The sequence below is a fragment of the Oenanthe melanoleuca genome, chromosome 8 (genome assembly GCF_029582105.1).
Source record: "Oenanthe melanoleuca isolate GR-GAL-2019-014 chromosome 8, OMel1.0, whole genome shotgun sequence".
NCBI classification, from domain to species: Eukaryota; Metazoa; Chordata; class Aves; order Passeriformes; family Muscicapidae; genus Oenanthe; species Oenanthe melanoleuca.
Window position 1 is genome coordinate 28,159,096 of NC_079342.1, and position 23,667 is coordinate 28,182,762.

Consider the following 23,667-nt stretch of genomic DNA (forward strand, 5'->3'; position numbering starts at 1 on the left):
CTGACTCAGTGCTGGCTCAGCGCCGGCACTCCCTGCTCATTGTATCACAGGCTTATTTATAGAAGCACTGTCCAGTTTAGCACCCTCTTGTTCCCTTATCTCTTAACCTATGTCCTGATTTTAGAAACGCAAGGGAAGGTTCCTGAACACTCAAATGTAGGTGCTAATTTTCAGAATAACATGAAGTTATAGAGTCCTTCTGCTTACACTTTGTACACAACATATTCTCATGGGCCCCCAGTTTCCACCAGAAATCCCTTATCAGTAGCCACAGTCATTCCAACATGAGCCACCTGTGCTTACCTTGGCTCTCCCAGTGCTCTGAAGAATGTGCACCAAGGCAGAAGCCATCTCTTCCTTGCTCTTGACACTGATCACAGGTTCCAGCACGGAGCACAGCAGGGCGTAGTTGCTGGTAACATACTCCCCAAATTCTTTGTACTGCTCCATGGGCAAGATGGTGATGGTCTGGTAACGGGATTTGATCCGAATGGAAGGCCCCCCTGATTTGCCTTTGTTGGCTGTAGGGGTGCTGACTGGGTACCATTTCTCCACAAAGTGGCGACCGGTCACGCTGGCCGTGGGAATGTTGACCAGGCCCACGTAATTGTTCTTGTCCTTTTTCTTTTTCTTCTCCACGTCCTTGTAGATGTGAACTGTGATGCTCTGAACGTGTGGGAGATTGTAGAACTCAAAGTGCTCTCCCCAGAAAATGTTATCTGCTTTTGCTTTGCTGGTGGTACGGGCAAAGAGGGTGTCATCAAGGCACAGCTCACAGAAGTATTTCTTCTTGGGGGTCAGGTCCTTGGCCTCTATGATCCAGAGGCGAAGCACGTTTTCAGCTCGACGGCTATTGTCCTGTGTGGAAGAAAGATATTGGTTTTGATTCAAAACCCCTGAAAGTTGAATATTTCATCTTCTAAAGCAGCAGGAAAGGGCTGCCTTTTCTGTCTGAGGTAAGGACAGAGTCAGAATTCAGAATCAGATTGTCTGATCCAGGGAGAATCAGAATCTCTAGAAAACTGGACATTTTCTAAAACAGAGACAAAAGGCTGTCTTTTGTATATCAAGAGTGTTGGGGACTAGAATATTTTTCTTCTTCAAAAGCTGTATTTGAAATGCTTTAGAAAAACAAACACTCTGCACAAGAGCCTGTCCAAAGCTGCCAGACTGATGAGGAATCCCAGAGCACTGTTAGCCTGTCCCTGGGAGGTAGGATGGCAGCTGTGGAGTGAATTATCAGATATTTCCAGCTGATCTGTAACTTGATTCCCTGTCTCACTCTGGCTCCAATTTGTTTAATGTTGTTTTTTTTGGGTTCCCACCCTATCTCTGCCCCTAGATTAAAACATGACCCTTATGAAGCCATGCCCCATCTCTCCCAGGTACATGGCTTCAGAAATCCAGCCTGCATCCCAAGCTGGCAGTGGGGCAGGGATGGGGAAGCACGCTGGTGTGTATTTACTCATTAAAGGTTTGACCTACTGCCCTCCCTGGAATAGCACATGGCAGCTTTAGACACACGGATGAGCGGACGGCTCCCCAGACTAAATTAATTGAGGATGCATCTGTGGCAAGCCCTGGTACACTGGACTAAAATCCAATCATACCACCTCCATTCCCTCACTAATCTTATTTTTGCAGTTTCTATTACCTTCATTGGCTGCGATAGTCTGCGTATGTTTTCCATCCACCAGTCCCTCTCTGCTGCAGAAGAACAACTGAAGCATTTACTGCCCTTGGAGTAGGTTACCTGGAACAAATAAGTGACAGACTGAGTTCAGGCAAGCTTAGAAGACATGGAAGAGGCTGCAAAAAGCAAGGAGGAAGATAAACAGTGCTTGAGTAATAAAAGTAAATATGAAAAAGGGAGGTAAAAATACAGCAGCCTAGAAGGCAGAGAGCATAAAAGGCCCACAAAACACAGACAGAAAAAGAAGTTTGAGGTTTTATAAAACTACAGAAACTAAAGAATTTATGTAAAAATATGAACACCAGAGGCTACTCCTAAAGACTTTTAAACAAAGCTTTAATCAGTCAGTCAATCTTTATTTTTTAACAGTTGTTAATTGATCTGTGGCTATTAAAGCTTGCCGATTTCCCTGTTAAGGCCCAGGGGCAGATGATTTGGTTACTAACAGTGTAAAAGATAGAACTGACAATGCATTAACATAAGGCAAACACACTGGACATGATGACTTCTGTAAATACAAAATATTTGACAGCAACAGCCTAAACAAACTGAGGGAGTTGTGCTCTGCTCCAGCCCTGCCAGCTCTGCTTTCCCCTACTAGGGAACCACCTTGGTTTCTTCTCCTCTTATGTGGCCTGACAAGCCTCATTTACTCTTTCCATTCATTTGTGCTCACAATTACAAAGCAGTTTGAGGCAACAGCCTCAGAACTAAGTTGTTGCCAGTGTTTTCCACCCAACTCCCCAAGCCTAAGCAAGCTGCAAAGTGCTTCCAACCAGAAGAATGAGGCTGAAGCAAACAGGAACAATTTCTGGATGCATCCAGAGGGACCAGAGCCTGATACGCAGGTTTACTGCCAGAATTTTACAGATTGTAAACAGATCTTTGTTCCAGAAGTTTAAACACATCTGACTAATCCTGCTGGAGACAGAGTGACCTGCCCCTGCCATGACAGGTGACGTGGCCTCAGCTGCACCCAAACACACATGGCTGCACTGTTGGAGCTGTGATGGTAGGACTGTGCTTACACACACGGCTTCTGCCTGTTCTGGGAGCAGATCTCGGAGCCACAGCCTGCAGCCTCTGCTGAAACAGCAAAGGGATCCTTGGATCCTGCTCTGCGGTGCAATGGACACGTCCACAGCCACTGAAGCTTCTCCTCTGGCAACTGGAGAGCACTGAGCTAATGGAAAGGGGCTCTGACTGGAAATCTCATTTCTTGGTTACAGTAAATTTTCTAAATTAAATTTTAGGTGAATTTGGAGAGGGCGAACACACAGCTAATGTACATACTATTGCATGGCCATTGTGCTGTATGTATCAACCATATATTTGCATGCACACTACAAATGCTTCGACATTTATCAAACTGAAGAGATTTTTCAATTAGAGGACCAGGTAATTGAAAAAGATTTCTCTCTGCTCAGTGACTGATGCCATTAGCCTCAAGGACTTTAAAAGTCACATGGTGGCTCAACAGCCCCCACCCAAACCTCAGCACAGAAGCAGCTGCTATTCTGTTTTTCAGTCCCCAAGTCCTGGAGCAGTGCTCTCCAAGGGCTCAGCGGGACTGGCAGCTGCCTGTTTGGAGCCTGTCCCTACCTCAAAGCAGAAGTCTCGTCCAAGGATGCTGCTGTGAAGTGGTTTGACAATGACTCCTTCTTCTGCTGTAAAGTCCAGAGTCTCTACGGCACTGCTCTGGTTCAGTAAAGACTCATGGGAACGGGACTCCTTCAGCTTGGGCAGCTCACGTGGTCTGTAGGACAAGGAGGAAAGGAAATGTCTTTTTTCTCACAATTACCAAAAAGAGCTGGCAAGATCCCAGAGAAAGCTGCAGCTTGTCTCGGTGCTTATTCAGAGCAATTTCTACAATTAGTCTGCAAACCTTATGAAAATAACATTAGGCCAGTAACCCCAGACTCCCAAGGGAATATCCAGCCTAGGAAGTCCATTCCCACTGACCTAGAAATTATAGCTGCCAAGTTGTCAGTGAAAGAACAACAGCAAAAAATTCAGAACTTAGCTGCTGAAATTTAAGAAAAGCCTATAGGTAGCTTTGGATGTAATACTGAAAGTACTTATTACTAGCTAGATTAGTAGACAGATGTTGTGTATTAGCAGCAAAGAGCATATGGATCCTAAATGTGTAACCAATGCAGAATGAGGATTACTCATTAGAGCAAATGACCCTCCACAATACACTTGATTTTTAAGATAAAAAATCTTTTCACTAATGTCAAATACACAAATTCCTTCCCACTTCACGATTGCACAAATCAGTCCTTTTGCATTTTCTATTTCAGCTGCTTCTTCCAGCTTGAATTTTCAGTTTTTTTGATACTTTTTTTTTCCTTTTAACTTCTCACTAACATATATTCTTCTCCTTTCCTGCTGATTGTCCTGTAAATCCCTGAGCTCCACCAGAGCTGAAATCTCCCAAATTCACAGCATCTTTTTATCAAGGCAGTTTTCTCTTTGTCCCCACCAGTTCTTGAACACTTCTCAAAGACATTTCCCTCCCTCCACTATGCCACAACTTTTGGCAATCAACAGTGACATTATCCAATGTTTTAACCCTTTCTGTACTCTCCCAATATAATTTAATACAACATTTGTGCATAGTGGGGAGCTCTGCTGTCAAACATGCCCAATTTAAAGGTGATGTGGCTTCACCTCTGCTCCTTCTGCCTCCAAACTGACACCTGCCCTAGAGGCTTCTGCAACAGTCATATAACACCTGAGGCACAACTCGCATTTCAAGGTAAACATCATGTGCAGACACATATTATTTTTCCTGTGGCAGGAATTCAGTCAAATCCTTCACAGCTGACCAACAAGGAGGAAAAGCACAGAGTCCCAACTTAGCAGAGTCTAGATTTTGTTAGGATATTGAAGTGTTCAGTGATCCCTGGAGCCGAGTCCATAAATATGGCTGCCCATCTAGCAAGTGTGACTGGGCACAAGGAACAGATGTGGAAGTAGAGAGACATCAGCTCTCAGCAGATCACTCAGAGAGTGCTCCTGTGTTCATCCTCACAGTATTTCCTCTTTGATTCAATTCCCAGTATCAAATGGAAAATGTTAGAAAATGCTATTTATAGAGGAAAGAAAAACAGAGCTACCTCTATCAGCTTCCCTAATTCTGAAAAATAATTAGTTTTTGTATACTTCTCTCACATGTTAAAAAAAAAAAAAAAAAAAAAAAAGAAGTTCCTCACTTTCTTTATCCTTTGCAAAATCAAACTCCTCCTACCTGTGAGCAGTTCTATAGGGGAACTCAGAGGTAAAACCCCCCCAAACATTTGGAAAAGGCATCTTAATAAAGCTGCTTAACAAAACCTTGGGTACCACAAAGGATATAAGCAATGTAACAAGCAGAGTTCACCTGGCTGCTCTTTTGTATGGAAAGAAACACTGAAGGTATTGGAGCAGATTCACACACAGTAAGATTTATTAAACAGTAAGGGAAAACTTTGTTCCCATTTAATATACTGAATGACCTAAGTTCAGGCAGCAAAACCCTTTGAAGGAAGGAATATTCCAAAGACACTGATTTCAGATGCAAAGCAGCAGTCCCGGTAGGAGCGTTGGCTGCGCTGTGCTTTGTTCTAACAGGTTCCAGCAGCAGCTGAACCAACGCAAACCCAAACCTCAGCCATGTATAATTGAGCACTCGCTGCAGCTAAGGTAGGGCAAGTCTAAAATAAACACACCACAATACGCCACTTTAATGTCATCTCTGCAAAATCCTCTCTAATTTCTCCTCTCAAGAAAGCACTGCTGAGGTCACTTGGCTTCTGTCCCTGCCTCAAACTCTGAGCAATTCCTGTCCTTACAAAGTACAGGGAGCCTGCAGCCAGCTCCCGGTCAGTGGAAGAAAGCATGGAGTGAACACAAAGAGGGGGAAGAGGAGGAAAAGGGAAATAATTACCGAAGAAAGTAGAAAAAAAAAAAAAAAAAGATATTTTGCAAATTCCAATTAAGCAGAGGCAGCGCTTGGAGCAAGGCAAGGCAAGCAGACCTACACGAAACAACTGTACAGCCACTGAGCAGAGCATCCCCAGATCATAGCGGCGCCACATGGCACAGCCCTTCCCTCCAGACCTCCTGCTCTCTGCTACATCTCAGACAACAAACCCTGCCTGCAGAGGAAGAAAGGCACAAACAAATCCAAGAGGAGTTCTTCCTCAAGCCTCAGGTTACAGATTTCAGAGGAACACCGTGCCAGGCAGATAGGCTGGGGCCAGGAGAGCAGCCACAGCTACGGTGAGGAAAGCTCCCTCCTTGTCAGCTGTGCTCCCACTGGCTCCACGGTGCCAGGAGAGGCTCCTGCATACTCCTGGGTTGCCAAGCACAGCATCCCCTAAGGAGATTAGGGGGGGCTGGCAGCCAGCAGAGGCAGCAGGCGAGGGGAGGCTGCTCTGCAGGCGTGGCTAAGGCGACCTTCCCAGACAGAGAAGTTCCTCCTTGTCCTTTCCTACAAGTTTGAGGAGATCCAGACATTAAAGGCAACATGAGAGAGCAAGGAATCTTCCAAGAAAGCCTCCAAACAGCCTCTGGGAACAAGGCAGGGGCAAAGGCAGGTACAAACAGCAGATGCCTGCACATCCCATCTCACAAGTCACACCTTTTAGGAGCATTTCTTCTGCTCTATTGCTCTTTTAACTAGTGGCCTGTGAGCATCTGGGTTTGTTGCAGAGCAGCTGGAGAGAGCATTGCTAGTTTTGTTGACTCAGGGTCCCGTGGCAGACAAATGTCAGGCTGTTCCAGCACTCCTTTGAAGTTACCATATTTAAAACAGCTCAATAAAGTGATTAAGTGGCTTAGAATTGACACTTTATCTTCCATAAACATCAGAACATCCTAAAGCTGTTGGTTAGATGCAACCACATGCATTTACAAAAACAACTACACACATTTGTGAGCACCACAGTATAGATTTCATCTATTGATAGATCTGCAAAGAAATCTTTCACTTGTGCCTATATCAGCAGCATCCCAATCAATACAGGCAATAATTTTGCAGAAATAATACTTCTCTGCTCCTTTAAGGCCTCATCTAATATGCTGAATCTGTAACAAGAAAATTGCTTGCTGGCTTCCTTTTGGCATAGATGCCACTAATTAATGTCCCAGTGTCCAGCAAAGGGGCAGGATTAACAGGGTCCTTCCTGTATTAGGTAGGAAGCTACTGGGAAAATGAGTATTGCTCAGACTCTGTCAGCAGAGAGGTAATCCCAGGGAAGCAGATTACTGTAAACAGGAAGATCACACATGCAAAAAGTGGGGGAAGGGTTCTTTGCACAAATCTGTTTCTGTTAAACAGCTCCATTAACAACACAAATCCTGTTTTAAATTACAACTAACCTCCCACGATCAACTTTTTATCCTCTTGCTTTTTCTATCTATGCCTGTTAGCAACAGAGATTGCAAAGGAACTACGTAGGAATTCAAACAGTTACCAAAGCACCAAATAATTCTTACAGTTTTCCATAACTTCTTTCCCATAGGAGAAACAGACAGAGGAGAAGCATGTCAGGAACATTTTAAACTTCTCACCTCTTTTCAAATGTTTTGGAGTACTGATCTTCAGAGCTGCATCATTTCCTTGTAAATCAGAGCCCAGACAATGCCCTAAACCACTGACCTGGCAGTAGCCTGCGACAGCCACTGAAAAAGAGCTCTCCAACCACCCCATCTTGCTGGCCCAGCCCCAAGCTGACCCTCTCTCCTTGCACACCATAATTCAGTAATTTTCCATGACAGGAAAATCTCAGTTGTAAGCCGAGAACTGGAAACCTTTGGCTTTCAGTGGCTGCCCATGGCACAGCAGCTTATTAGCAAAGTTCTATTATATTCAACTGTCTATAAAGCATGTAGAATAAAGCGTTAAAATCCTAATTGCTCTGGTTATGAAGGTCTCCTGCTGATTTTGACCTATTTAAAAGCCAACCTACAAGGCACAAAAGACTTTCAATTACCGAGCTTACCCAGGAGAGCACTATATTACTTGTAAAACAAGCCTGTGGACATCAATAATCCAAAAGATTTAAAAAAAAAAAAAAAAGTTTAAAAATGAACTTTACCAAACTGGTGTGAAAGGAAAGAACTCAGCCCAAGCACCCAGTTACAGCCAAGTCTCCAGCTGGCGTTACACCAAGCTGTTCATCTGCACGCTTCAAATAATTCCAGCAATCCCCATGTGCTGGGAGACACTCCCTGAGAGCAGAAAGTTGAATTCAATACTTAGCCACTCTGCAAAGTGACAGGAGAGAGCCTGGACTGCAATGCAGAGAACTTTCTGCTGTTATCCCAGCTCCCAGCCCTGTGGAACAGGACCCTACCGTCTCCAGCATCACCTGCCATTCACCCGTGCTCTGCTCGTGCTCCAGCACCAGGTTTTTCCCTGTCCAAACGCTCATTTTTTTGCACCACACCCCTCTTCATTTTCCAACTGCCAATTATCTGAACACCCTATTACTTGGTCAACAATTCTACAAGTCTAACCAGTTTTATTATTAATTTCTTTTTTTTTTTTTAAATCAGAAAATTAGGGTAACTTATTTATCTGCAAGTTACACTCAGGTGCAATTTTTTCTGAGGTTTTTCTGAGTATATTCTAGTCTTTCATTGAGATTCTGGTCTTTTCTAGCAAGGTCCTACCCAAAGCCTCATTGTTAGAATCCTGGATTTGCAAAGCCCTTCCCTGCGTGTCCGCTCTCCTTGCAGATCACAGCTTGTCTAACAGACACCTCTCAGGGTTCAGCCAAGCAGGCTGCTGAATTTCACAGCAGGAGAGTTCTCTCTCCTCTGTCTCTCCTATTAATGTTTCCAATTGGTTTGTTTTGGACCAGAAACACTTAATTGATTCAGTTTCATTTCCCTGCTAAACTCCAGGTGAATACTACATGGAAGAGCCTGGGCTTTGCAAAGAAGCATCAGCCATTAAGAAATAAGTATTTAAAAAGGGGTCAAGTGAGCTTGCAGGTGGGAGAGAGCAGCTCAGTGCAAAGGGTAAGGTTTGTGACAAACACTGGGGTCTTGTTCAGTTTTCAGTGAAAAAGCAAACAACTGCTGAAAGAAATATGTTCACCAAATCACAAGTGAGGCATCCCTCCAGAAACAAACCACTCCACACCCCTTTCCCCACACTCCAGTGTTGATAGGAATAGATATGCTGAATGAATGCAAACTGGGAGTGAGTCAAGCCTTAATAGCGCATTGTGTAACACTGATTTCTATCCTGACAGCTAAATGAGGGTGAAAATCCCCCACCCTTTTTTATGAAAACGGACATTAAATTAGAATGAGCCTGAAAAACACGGCAGGTTTTGCTTCTATTATTTATACGACCCGTGCTATTTTGTCTCTGCAAAGAGGCAAGGAGGGAGGAGCAGGAACTTACCGAAAGTAGAAGAAGCTGTGGCTGGAGGAGTGGTACCGTTTGACCATGAAGCCCAGAGCCATGGCTACCTGCTTCCCCGTGCCCTGCAAGAGCCCATTCCGAGCCCTGCTAGGACTGGCTCATAATGCCATGAAATGACTTTTAGCAAAGCAGGAGGATTCCCACGTGGCACTAAATCCCAACAGGGCAAAGCCCTCCCAGCTGTCTGCAGAGCTTTGCTGCAGTCACCGAGACCATATGCAGCCAGTGCAATCATCTTCGCTCCCTCTCCGTAAACAGAACTGCTGCTCCTCCTGGAGCAAACTGGAAATATTAATTTGGTCTCTCTTTTCAAACAAAATTTTCCTTAAGTCTTTTCTCACGCTTTTTTAATGTGTTTTATATATGAACACTGAGAAAACATTACAGATGGACGTGTGAGCTGAAAAGCTTGAAGGATGCAGGAGGAAACAGGCTGGAAAATCTGTGAAAGATGCTACAGTGACATGGTGCCAGGTCACCTCATGGTGAGAACTGTTGGCAACCTGGTGAGATGCTGCACTGACCACACATTGAAGAGTCTCACTCCCACCTGCCGTGGCTCACAAAGGAGCACAATCTAAGTCCTGCCACATCAGTGCCTTGTAAAGACAACACGTGTATTCAAGTACAAAAAACCACAGGCAAACAACCTGAGTAACAGGAGGGATGTGGATTACAGACAGAGAAATTATGGATTTATTTCTACAAGATACCTGGATGCTGATCCATGTTTCTAGAGGGGCACTAGAAGTCTCTTCTCTCCCTATCCACTAACTCAGACGCACTGAAATAAAGTTAAAAGCCAGAAAAGGTACACTGGCCAATTGCTTTCTGCTGAAACAGAAAATCTGATTACAAAAAAATCTGCAACTCATCTCCATCCCTGCTCCCTACAGCATTCCTGACTCCCTTCTGTTTTAAATCAACTCTGAACAGACAGCATCCATCCTCTGTCATCATCCAGCATAGCATGCAATGTTACAATATCCCAAATCTTGATGTGCACCAGGATAACTAATCTTCCTTATCCAGAATTTTAGAGGTATTTATCTATAAAATCTCCACTTTCTTGACATGTCCCAAATGCCCCAAAAGCATGAAAAGACAGTATGACAGAAGCCTCTATTTCCTTCTAATCCATGCAGGGTTTTAATTTTTAAAGCTTTATAATACTTTCTTTGAAGGCAGGGCTCTTGTGTTTGTCAGAGCAAGAAAAGGGAGATGCTATCAGTCAACCTGGCCCTGAAAACCTGTGTAACACCATGACATCATCTAGAATCACCTGCTTGAAACAGGAAAGGGCTGACTCACCAGGGCAGGACAGGAAAGTTCTTACTGCTACAGATCGAGAGGCTTATACAGTATGGGGGGAAAAGAAAAGGTGAGAGAGTGGCAATTCCTTCTTGTAAATTTAGACTTAGCTCTATGTTCAATAATGCCATAATGTGCTTAAGAACCAGGATTTTATGCTTTTGTGCTTTCAGGCCATCAGAGAAAATTCACATTTCATTTTGAGTCTAGTTGAGTAGAAGGGGGTCTGCTTTATAAGAGAAAGCAGCTTTGCTGTGTGTAACATCATGTCTTAAACCAAAGATTATAGGAAATAATTATAGCTACATTTATTAGCTTTCCCAGAACAACAGTGCTTCCCTGACACTACAAAAGCAAGTATCCAACATGAGTACCAAGCTCAAGAAAGACAACCAGATTATTTATGTCAAAGAAATTTTTGCATTACAAAAATTCAAGCAAAGCTGGTTTTAAACAACAGTAAAAGTAACAGTACTTGATTACCTAGTGGCATTATTTCAGATGTTTATGCTTACTGAGTAGCTTTTATAGCCATGTTGCAACACCCTGAAAATAGAAATTTATAGGAAAACCTGCCTCAAAGCAGCCCAGGTGGACTACAGGAGCAAGGCCATCTAGATGGTTAGTCACATCTGGTAAGCAGCAGGCCTTTCTGTAACTCCTGATGTTAACAGACCTCCAACATCCACAGCCTTGCTATCTCTCTGATTTTACAGTCTGCCTTTCAGATGGAAAAGGCAGCACCATTGATTGAAGCAGCACAGCATGACAGATACAACTAATGAATTCAGCTCAGCTAAAGGAGAAGGGAAAATGCATGGAACAATGTCAAAACACAGAAGCCTGCCGTGGCCTCGAGTACGGGCCAACTTATTTTTCACTCTGTCTACTTCTCCTACTGGGCTACCATGGAATGTAACGCAGAATATGCTAAATAAAAACAATCAAGAGACTTTGCAAATAGTTAGGAAACACTGTGCAAGAGCCTTTGCTTGCCTCATATACAACCCATTCCCAGCCTGGATCTCCTAAACAAGCAAAGACATACCAAATAGAGCACTGAGATGGTCAGAAATTACTGAGTTTTCCAGTTTTCTGAAAAACAGATCATCTGTTCCTTGTGGTAACACTGCAATAACCAAAACACCAACACTGCAAGGGTCCCCAGTGTGCCTGAAATGCACTGCACATCTCTGGGCTGTGCCAGCGCTGGCAGAACCACCCTGCTCACACCAGCACAACTCCTCATCTCACCACAGCACCGGCCTGCAGGCAAGCACTGCATGCAGCAAGGCAAATTTCTCTCCAGCTGATCAATCCCACGGTTTTGTATCATGAAATTGGAAGCCTGAAGCTTCTTTGAAACAGATGCAGGAAAAGGTACCAGAGTCCATCTGCTTAACTTGAGCTTTTTGACAGGTGTGAAGAGCAGCAGTTTTCCATCCTGCATCAGCAGTACACTGCACACTAAACTTGTGACGTGCCAGAGGCAGCCCCACAGCCCCCTCCTCGTGCCAGCTGGACAATAAATCCCCTTGCTGGCTCTCCTCTGAGTGCACTCACGTGCTGTGTGTTTGCTCTGCGGACACATCCACCTTACCTGTCCTCGGAATTGCTGGGAGAGGGCAGACGGAAACTTATATTCCTGTCCAGTTTGGATTGACTCTTGGTCCTCTTGATGGATCCTTTCAGGCGCTTACTGAAGAAGCCCTAAAACGAGAAGTTGCAGAAGTGAAACAGGGAAACTGATGACAGTAATGAATGCAATGTCACTGAGTCCAAACACAGAGGTTTGATGCCAGTCACAGGATAGGCTGGACTGGGATTCCTCTGAGCAGGAAGGAAGGCAGGGCTGGACTGTCAGTGACAGTTCCAGGAGGTGAGACCCTCCAATTGCAATAATTAGCACTATTCACATTACTGGGGTACTTAAATGGATTCTGACTATTATACAAGAGACCAAAACCCCACAATTACCATTTAATAAGGAATAATCTTCAATATCACTGTTTGTTCCTATTTCCCCTCTACATGCCATGTTTTTAATTCTTGGAGAGCTTAAAAGTACAGAGGTATTATATGAAAAGCTTCTATTGAGCCCACAACTGTAGCCAGGTTTTCCTTTTCAATTTAGATATAGCTGCTACATCTTAAAATAATTCATAATTTCAATAATCTGGCTAGCCAGAATAGAAAATTTCACACACAACAGTGGCTTCAGATATCAGTTATAGTACTGGAAAGAAGCAAAGCTCAATTCAAAAATCTGCTTAGGATCTAAAAATAAAATAAATCTTCAAAGAATTTGTCTTCAAACTACAACTGTTCACCCAACAATCACAGCCCAAAGCCATGTTAGTTAGAGGGAGCCTCTGGGATCATCTCCTGCTCGATGGGAGTGTGCTGCCAACACTAGGTCAGCCTAATTCTGACTTGGTCTAGCCAAGTACTGAAAACCTCTGGAGACAGAGGGAACAAAGGAAGGGGAATCTGCTCTCTGCATCTGAAGGCAGTGCTACACTTAAGACTGTTCTTCAGTTTCTTGCCAGCCAGAGGCTCCTCAGGGGTGAAAGGTGCTACATTCTTCTGATAAAGTGGAAAAGGCCTGATATCTAAATACTGGAAAAAAACAGATCACCCAATAAAAGAACCCCAAACCCCCCTACAAACAAACAACCCCTGAAAACACCAGTAAACAAACAAACAAACAAAAAACCCACAAAAAACAAACCTCACAAATGCATACAATGTGCTGGGGGAAAAGGTACTGTGAAAAGGCAAGAAGTGTTTCCAGCTGTGTGTACCACTCACACTCTGCCCATGATGCTGCACTTTTCTTGGTCCTGATATTGAAAAAGTGCCTTTGAAAAAACCCTGTAATCAATAGATACTCCAGGGCTTCTCTTGGGGCCATTGCTGGAATTCAAGTAGAGGATGTGCAGCACTTTCAAAGGCACTTTTGTATATTCTGATCTCTCAGCATAAAAGGTAACAAACCCAGCCACAGGGATTCAGATCTGGTGGACTCTGGCTTCAGTCCAGTACCTCCCAGTCTACTCAAATTGCAAACATGAAATAACATGGCTTTTTCCCCTTAAGGGCAAATAAGACAAAGCTGACCCAATTCAGCAGGGGTCCAGAAGTATTTATATTGAATAATTCCAATCCCACTCAGAGAAGGACTGTGAATATTCATTTTTGTGTGCCTGTACAGTTTTAAATTGGTACTGCTTTAACATGGAACATACTCTTGGTTTAATTGAACATAATCTATACCCTAATGAAACAAATGTTCTACCTGGGGTTGAATAAGGCTATCCAGAATTTACTATATAAAAAACAAACAAACAAAAAAAACCCCTAATAGGGTAAGAACATATTTAAAGACAAAAAATTATTCAAACAAATGGTGTGCTTATTGGTCATCCTCAAAAGAGTTGAAAACATTTGCAATATTTGTTCTGTGCTGGCAGTTCATGCAGGGCTGGTGCTTACAGATGGACAACCTGCGAGCAGCATGAAAAATTCACATGTGCCAGAACTGAGCAGAGTTTTTCGACTTCCATTTGCCAAAGGAAACGCTTTTAAATACCAAATGCCGATATAAAAAAGATGTAATGATGAAAAAATAAACTTCTATCTGCAACAATACTACTTAACCGAAAGTTTTATTTCCTTTTACTCCTATAGACAAGAAATCCCCACCAGTATTTGTAATGCAGCTTGCACCATTAAAAAGACAAAAACATCTTTATTGCTTTTCTTATTGTCTAGGTATTGCTCCTAAATACTTATTTCAACACATAACAAACTCTTGTTCGGTTCTTACACCTAAATGTAATGGAGTGTCTGAGCTTTAAGAATCTTCATGGAGCTTCTTTAAAAACACTGGGAATTTTACTACTTAAAGAAACATCCTCAGACAAAAAGATGTAAATTATAACCCAAAGTGCCTGAATTGATGAGACTATGTTCTTAACCAAAAAAGTACAAAATATTTGGTAAGATAAGCTAGCTAGGATGAAATTTGAAAAACAGATTTGAGATTCACACTTAACAAGATGGAGCTCTATACAAGCTGCCCTCAGAATCACAGGTTTAGGGGAACAGGAATGGAAAAGAGAGATGAGGAGAGAGCGATGGTGCACAACCACACATGCCATCAGGAATAGGTCTGGGCAGGTTTGCCATTTCATCCAAAAGCATCAAACACTGGCCTAAGAAAACCCAATGATAACAACATCTAAAAATAATTCAATCCCACTGAGAATTCTATTCATCTCATTTGGAAGTTAAGCTACTCGACTCTCCTGCTCTGCCAAGAAGCAATCTCCACAGGAGAAGGGATAATTCAGCAGGCTGTTGGAAGCTTCCCCTCATAGCTGCACAGGGAAAGCACAGAAACTCTCACCCCCAGGGGTGGTGGTTGTTGAGGGCAGTTTTGGCTTTAGGTAAAGCTCACTTTGAGCTGAAGATGCCAACTGGCTGTTCGTCCATAACCTGAGCAGAGCAGCACAGGAACTGTCTGACAAATTCAAAGACAGCCCAAGCAAGAGCTGCTCAACTCCTGAACTGCTGCTCCCTATGGACATGATGATTCTTCACTCCAGGGAGAGCATCCCATGCATAATAAATAATGATTGTCCTGGCTTGTTTTTGGAAAGGTTAATTCAGCCATGAATGGATGAAACTGTGTATAACCATAACACAAATCAGCCATTGATAAATTACAATGGTATTAGTGGGAGTTTCAAAGCACTAAAAGAAGTGTAAAATGGGCAACAAAAAAGGTCCATCTTACACACAGTGCCATTACCTACATTGGTTCTTTCTGGGGACAAACACACAGCATTTGAGTCTTGCAACATATCTGGAACATCTGTAATTCTTGATGAGAAGCAGCAATGCATTATTAATAATACCAGGTGGGTAACTTCATTTACAGAGCTATGAGACTCATCTTCTCTAAGGGGAAGGAATGGATGGGTACAAAGATAACCCTCAAGTGACTGTGGATGACAGCAGAACTGCCTCCTCACTAACATGTGTGGTGAGGACATGAAGCATTTCATTCCTTAAGCTGTTCACAAGCAGCTATCAGGAAAAAAAATAGTGTCATAGCCAAGTGAAAACACTGTCCTGTGCCAGTAATGTTGTAAAGCTATGGGGAGGCAAGGAAGCAGGGAACAGTCACCAGGTGGTAAAATGGAAAGATGAAACTAGAAGGATATTCCAGGAATGAGCAGCAAAATGGTGAAGTTTACTATTCCTTGCCGTACAACAGCAGAAGGCCAGTTTAACTAGCAAGGAGGTTAAGTTTGCTTGTGAGCCCAGTAACACTCAGCATTAAAATATTAGCAGTGACTCCCTTTGAAAAGACTCTCAACCACTCACACAGTAGGAAAGCAGATGAAAACAACCCTAGATACACCTTGGAGGTAATATAGAGAACAAGACAAGGACTTACAACAGTCACGTTCCACCATCTACTCGTCAAAAAACCTGGCAATATGTCACTGAAGAGGTGGCTAGTGCACAGGCACAAAACAATAAAAAGCATGTTTGAATTTACAAACAGAGGATAAAGCCCAATAAAAGCAGAGTGGTGTTATGTAAATCTGCCGTAGCTTTCACACTAATGCATCACTCTTCTGATTTTCTCATCTCAGCAAGAAAGCTAGAACAAAACAGAACTCCAGAAGTATAAACTGATTAAAGGTAGACAAGAGGGGGATTTACAAATGATATGTTTTAAAGACTAACCATTTATTTTAGGAACAAAGGCAAGACGGGATTATAAATGCATAAAACAAATAGAATGGAAATTACCTAAGCTCCTCATGAACCCTGTTACATAAGTAAACCAAAGGGCAATTTAACATGAGAGGCAGCACGTTTCACTGATTGTCAGGAGACCTTTCCCAATGCTATCTATAAATGAGCCCATCCAATTCACCACTACAAGATATTATACAGACAAATTTTTTCAGCAAGATTAAAAAAGGATTATGTGTTTATATAAGGAAGAATAGCATATGTAGCTGCATTAGTCAGGTTTAAAAATAACAAGAATGAGCAATAATCATGCTTCAGGACACAAGCTGATCAACAGCAAGGATCAGGAAAGATATTTTTCCCCTGATGGGACAGCACTGCAGATTTGGCTAGATAACAATTTCAACTTTCCAATGAAAAATGGTCTACAGCCACAGGAGGGATGCAGAATAGGAGGAACAAGTTTAGGAACAGTGATAAGAAAGCCAAGGAAATGCAGAGGATACTGTAACAAGGGTACATTGATAATACACCTGTTAATAAAATGCATAGTAAGATTGCATGCACTCTGCACGATGTGCAGGCAAAATTCCTGCTGGAATCAAATTTCCAAGTCACTGGGAATTATACTGAAAAAATAATGAAGAAGCAAGAGCTGTCGGACAGCCAAGAGGGCCACATCAGCTTTTCAGATCCCAGTTCAGCAAAGTGTTTAGCATGGACACAACTAGGAACAGCACCTGGCTGCCCTTGTGGGAACTGCCCATAGCAGGAACAGCAGATAGAATGAGCATCCTTAAAAGCTCCTATCCAGGAATTAAGGAATAAAGGTAAAAAGGCTGTCTGGAGAACAACAAAACAGCAGTGACAAAAAATTAACAGAAATAGGTCACCTGAGCCTGTCAGGAAGGGCAGGCAATGATTTTCTGACCCTGGCTCCTTTCCTGGCATGCAGCCACTAAGCAGCCCAACACTTCAGAACACCTTTTGATAATGCGGCACATGTGCTAATTACAAAAAATTATTAAAAATTAACTTTGTTAAAGCTCATAACATAAACTGAAGGAATGGCTGCAGGAATATCTAAAAACAGTAATTACAACAAGTGATAAGGTATCAAGGTAGAAGAAAGGGTCCAATGGGATGTGGTGGGGATAGTGGCCTGACTGCTTCTGCTTAACATCCTTGTTAATCATCCGGAAGGAAAGTTAAACAGCACATTAATTACACTGAGCTATATTAAATTAGGAGGTGAAGCAAGGGCCAGGGAGGACAGAGAAATAACACAAAGGGTTAGGAGCAATTAGAAACTGGTAACGCACATTCCTGTGAACTTTACTACCAGAACTTGGAGAATCAATTGAAGGGTATTCAAAACACAAGAGCAAGAAAAGTGATAAAAGGGCCAGAAGGACTCATTTGCAGAGAGAGGATGCATTAATTAAGCTTTGCATAACTTGACTAAGTCATGATTTGGAGGTGAAGAATAAAATGAGTCGACGCATATTTAAACACTACTAAGCCAAGGACAACTGGAATGTGAGCAGTGTTTAAAGTTATGTACATTCATAGCTTCCCTGCATTAACTAAAGAATAAAAGGAATTATAATTAGGTTTACACCAAACATGAGAATAATGTTCCTGCTGTTGAGGTCCACCAGACAGTGTCAGAGCCTGGATATCTCCATCATCTGATGCAACCCTAAAGTTTGATGCAATGAACAAATCTGCTGTGGCAGCAAGACATTGTAAAAGTTACAGAGCCTATGAACAGCACTACCCCAGAATAAAGATACAGATGAAAGCGTGGTGAGCATCCTGGAGATAGTCAGTCACCCATTCATGCTTTCTGACACAGAATTCACAGAATACTCAGCATCACAGCACAGGAAAGTGATAAAAACTAAAGCAGATTCAAACAAACATGTCAACATGTCACAAGAAGTAAAGAGTAGAAAGTGGAAGAAAAAACGTAAATTTCTATTGAGGGGACAGATTTGAACACAGCATTTTTCATGAGGGATGCTATGGTGCCTCACACTAACGCAAATCAACAATTCCATCTCTGCATTGGTGCTGATGCAGAATTAAAAATGTGTATTGTATGTCATGGGGTCACACGGGCAGCACAGCTCAGACTTGTCCCACCCTGGCAGCACGGCAGGAGCAGAGCAGTGCTCTGGAGAAGCAACTGTCTTGCTGACTGCATAAAAGATAAGGCTGGGCAGCCACGAGATCTCATCAAGCTTTGACCTTCACTCGGGCTGGATGCATTGTCTTCTGTTCCATTTAGCAGTACTCTTAAAGAGCAAAGAGGCAGACAGCACTTCTATAGATTCAATTATACCCTCGGCCAGAAACAAACCAAGGAAGGCAATCTGTAAGTATCCTACATCAAGGTTCCTATAAAAATCATTTTATTTACTTCAAAGATTGTGCTCTGGCTTTCCTGTCTCATTAGCACTTGTTCCTTTGCCCCTTTCTCATCTTTCTTTCTCCATTAGCCAGCAGACATGGATGAATCATATTGGTTGTAATAACTCTGAGCCAAAACTGGAGAGTGCAGTGAGAGTCTGAAAGGGTGAGTTTAGAGATTCCTCTCCATCCTGTCACTGTAGGAGGTCTGAGGATGTGGACAGTCCCATATTTACCCAATTCCAACAGCAGAGCAATGAGGGAATGTGTCAGGCTGCAGCAGTGCCACCAGGGCTCCACAGTGCCACAGCAGGGAACGGGATGCACGGAGCCCAAGCACTGCCAGGACCTGGTGTGTGTGGGAAGGGAAAAGCTGGTTCCTCGCCCACCTATGCGTCACAGTGCCTACTTGGAGCCAGCTTCCTCTGCCTCCCTATTTGTTCAGTCTAATAATATCCATTATTAAAACATGAACTTTTCTTATATATGTATCTATAAACAGCACATATCTGTCTATATGTGAGTAGACATATGTCTTCATCTTCATTTTCCTACCTTTTGTGCCCTTCCCTTCTCTCTCAGTATTTCTTCCTGACACACCTGGCAATTGTCAAACATCAATGTACACAGCTGAAGTTAGATGGAGGCTAAAGTTTCAAGTGCAGACAAGAAAATTTGGGGCAATGGGGAGGAAAAAGAAAGGACAAGCACCAAGAGTTCTTCTCTCTGAATGTATTGTGCAGTGTCAACATCTGCAGAATCCCCTTTACTCCCCTTGGTGGGAGATAACCAGAATAAATCATGGAATTATAGAATGGTTTGGCATGGAAGATATCTAATTCCAGTCCCCTGCCATGGGCAGGGACATCTTCCACTGTCCCAGGTTGCTCCAAGCCCCACCAACCTGGTCTTGAACACTACCAGGGATGGGGCACCAACAGCTTTTCTTGGCAATGTGTGCCAGGGCCTCAGCACCCTCACAAACACGTAGGACATGCTAGTCCACGTAGTGGTTCAATCTAGGGAAGAGTGTAACAACTGAAATTGTGCTTTTCACACACTAGTAAATTTAAACATATATCTTTTCCTCCAGTGCCCATGCAGGAGGTAAAAAGGAAAATTTCTCAAACTTTACATATCAGCCCTTAAAAATAAATCCCTCATTGACCACTACCACTGAATAGATTACTTAAAAAATGTCAAGGAAATGTTTGCTTAAAGGCAATTATGCTGTTATGAATCAAAATTCCAGATGCTAAAGCAATGCCAATTAGCAGCATTAAAAAAACAGATGCCTTGTTCTGAGAACCACTGCCTGTGCTTGAAAGGAAAAAACCTGCACAGAACATGCTAGAAGACAGCTTTTAAATAGCTGTTCTGAGAGACAAACTTAAAAAGCTGTAAAAGCAACTTATTATGAAAGTCTCAGCATAATTTTCCATCAGGATGGAAGAAGGTTAAGCTGTCCCCTGCCTTAAGCTGCTTTCTGTTAGAAATCCAAGCAGTGAGTAGACAAGGTATGGCACAGAGTCAGGGCCAAGGGAAGAATAACTGAGACAGCACTATTCTGCAGCTGCCTGTAGCCCTCCAACCTGCACCGTAGGTGACAAAATGTGGAAAAACAAAAAAGCAAGTTCTCTTACTATTAATCTCCTTTATATGTAAAATAAATTGCTGTCAAATAGGGACAGCCTCAAAGACACAGATTTGAAGCCATTACAGGCACCTTTTACATCCTTCACTTGCAGCACTTCTCAGATCACTGATCCAAGACTGAGACTTTCATGAGACGCCCAAGTCACCTTTCCTCCTTCTGAGAGCTGGGAAATTCTTATTATCAGTCAAAGGCATGAACATGATTCCTCCCCAGCTTCTCAGCTACCTGTTAGATGTGTGCCAATCTACCAAGTTAACAGTGTGTTTGGTTTCAGCAGTTTTGGCTTGAGCTCATCTGTATCATTATGCAAGCTGACTTCGAATTGCAGCTTGCTCTTTTAAACAGCTCACAAGCTGCCATGTTTTTAAAACAGGGTGATCTCAGACCCCATTTAGGGGTAACAGGGTATAAATGGGTTACTCAGAACAAAACCTCCAAAGCCAGAAGCCTTGTCCCCATGAGGAGGACAGGAGGGTGCATTATGCTCCTGGGTGTACAGGTGGTCAGGCAGACAAAGCAGCAGAATCCAGCTCCACATGGCACAAATAGCTTCTAGCTTTCTGCTGGTTTCTGCCCAAGAAAAGCAGCCAGGTACTGCTTCCTGAACCTATTTGCCAGAATCTTAAAAGCATAACACACCACCAGGGAAAATGATAAGCATTCTGCAGGGTTCTTGTTTTGAAAGGGAGCTAAGTAGTATCAAAGAACTATTAGAGAAGAATTAGAGAACCATGAAAACATTACTTAAGAGATAGGACCATCATTAAAAGGAATGGTACAAAAAGAGGGAAAAAGAAGGCATATAAAATAAACAATACAGATAGTCATCAAACACTTCTGATACACAGTTTGCAGTTGTTAGACAAAGCTACTATGATGGATTTATACATCTAAAGGCTTGGGCTATTACCTATAGATGAAGGAAAAGAAAACAGAATTTCTTATAAATGAAGACATGGGTAAGACTTTTGAAGGTTCTCAGAGTTCAGAAACCTTTCTGGAACTCTGTGATCATGGACTCAGTATCAAAATCTCAGAACCTGACATAACAGAACATTCTTCTATCAACGCCACATACAACTAGACCAAGGCCCTCTATTCTCAAGTACTATCGAGAAAGCAGATCTCTGAAGTGACAGAGGTTCATTCATAGAACACAGAATAGCTCAGGTGGGAAAGCACCTCTGGAGATTATCTACTCTCTTCCAATCTGTATTATTCCATGACTCTGAAAAGGGCCTGAATTAATTCACAAGGCTGCTTTAAACACCATGTATTTTATACACTCTGACCAGCCTTAATCCTTAAATAATTTAAATAACTCTCATTAAATCTTTTGGCCATTTTTTAATTTTACTTTTAAAATGACATGATGCAAGATTTATTCTGAAGTCATCAGATTACTTGCCAAAAGTAAAGGAGGGCTTGAAAACATTTGTAATATTCAAGATATTTTAAAACATGAAGAAATATTATTGAAAATTACTGGGCACCTCATTTTAACTTGTAGTATTTGTCCTCAGTCTAATAGTAAAAATGACTTTGTGCTTCTGGACATGAAGACTGACCCAAGCAAAATCCAGGCTGCAGCTGAGCAACTCTCATGCAGACTCACAGCCAACCAAACTCAGGACAAAACCCAAAGAGTTAAAGAGGAATTAACACACCTGCAGAAACTTCATTAGCTTCTGAATAAATTACAAAACCATTTCAATGCTATCACACACTAAAGGAACTTGTTTCCTTGTCAAAATTGAATATGGAATGCAATCCCAGGAGGAGACTTCAAAAGTATTTATATAGGTCACTGCCCACATTAACACTGATTTCTCAATCTGCAACTTTAGATCAAGGCAATGAAAAGGAACAAGTTAGGGAATCTACCAGGAATCTTATTGATAATATATGACACTTGATAGCAAAACCTCTTGGTCAACTGGAAATATTAAGCAAACATTCCTTTGTCCCAGGCTCCCCCAGACTGGTTGTACACTGATATTTTCATCTCCTCCTCCCATCCAATGAGACAAATGCCCCTTTGCAGAGAAGGCACACTTACTGGTACTCTGAAAGGAGAAGTGTTCGGAACGTCCATGGAGTTGGTTTTCTCAGAGGTGCTGGTCCCTGAGATGCTCCGTCTGCGAGGAGATCTCTCTGCTGGGACCTCTGAGGAAGAGAAGAAGAAGGTGGTGAATGGGTGCCCAGGGGTGGGGAAAAGTCAGGCTTTGTGCTTTGTAGGACAGAAGCCTAAGGAAAGTTTTGAGTGCATTACTAAACTGCTGAATTAACCCACCTTTTTACCTGTGTCTCATTCACTTACTAACCTACAATGGCAGATACAAGGTTGTAAATGTGACTTGACTGTAGGAGATTAAAATAGAAAGTGCTGGCAAAGATCAATATCCGGACAAACTTAATATTCTGTTACTGTTTGAGAGACAGTATTCAGAGAACTTAAATCTATTTTTTTTAGCTCTAATTTTTTCCGGAAGCAGTGCAGTAATTAACATAACTATAATCAAGACCCGGGGAAGCTCAGTTTTAGTCCCAGCTGAATTTAATTTGGCAAAGGTCAAAGTTCAGTCATGTATGATCCCACTACTTGCTCAAAGCATGTAACCAGCAGAAGTGCCTGGATAATATGACATATATATCTCTGCAGATAAAAAAAAAAACCAGGTCAACTTCTCCTCGTTCTGGTAGTATGACCTTACTAAGACACGACTTTGGCATCTTAAATCCATGCAGACTGATCTGATGAGCACGAATATTCATAAAAGCTGCACTGATGTCTTTGACTAGTACAAATACTGAAATCATAGCTAACAAACTCCACACAGCATTAAAAATCTCTCCACAAACACACATATATGCATTTTTATATAGAGCTAAATATGCATATGTATGCATACGGATACCTTTATCACAAGTGCTGCCCATCTCCAGCTCAATTGCCAGACTTTAAGGAATCCACCTTCATAAAACACCCCCCGACATGGGGAGGGAAAAAATCACTTCCTAGCAGAAAGTCCATTGTTATCTTCTGAACCTTAAAGAAAAGGAGCAAGCCGTGACTCTAGGCAGTGACATTTTGACTCCTGCCGTTCTCCTTTCAAGAGCCAGATGCAGCTCAAACTCCGATTCCTGGCCGCCCGGCCCTGGGGATCGTGACTCGCACTGGAGGGAGCGCCGGTGTCTCCGTCCGCCCTCCCCTGCCGGGGCTGGCGGGAGTGAGCGAGCGAGGCAGCAGCACACAGGACTGCAGCTCTTCAATCAATCGCTCCGGCTGCACTTCCTCATTAGTTACTTTCAGGCTATTAACAGACGCCCAACTGCCGGCTTCCCTCCGCTACCGAAAATTTCCCTGTGCATCCTGATTCACAGCAGCAA

At 42.6% G+C, this 23,667-nt stretch overlaps 1 protein-coding gene across 20 annotated transcripts in view; it reads right to left on the minus strand.

The window, feature by feature from the left end:
• The window catches only part of RASAL2 (RAS protein activator like 2), a 162,764-nt gene that overhangs the window by 24,874 nt on the left and 114,223 nt on the right, over nt 1-23,667 (minus strand). For all 20 annotated transcript variants that reach the window (XM_056497376.1, XM_056497375.1, XM_056497374.1 and 17 more), the window contains 5 exons: nt 22,337-22,443; nt 12,031-12,140; nt 3,296-3,449; nt 1,655-1,753; nt 304-858 (listed from right to left, as the gene is read on the minus strand). In XM_056497376.1, coding sequence (XP_056353351.1) covers nt 304-858; nt 1,655-1,753; nt 3,296-3,449; nt 12,031-12,140; nt 22,337-22,443 — 1,025 coding nt within the window. The remainder of the gene's footprint in view (nt 1-303; nt 859-1,654; nt 1,754-3,295; nt 3,450-12,030; nt 12,141-22,336; nt 22,444-23,667) is intronic.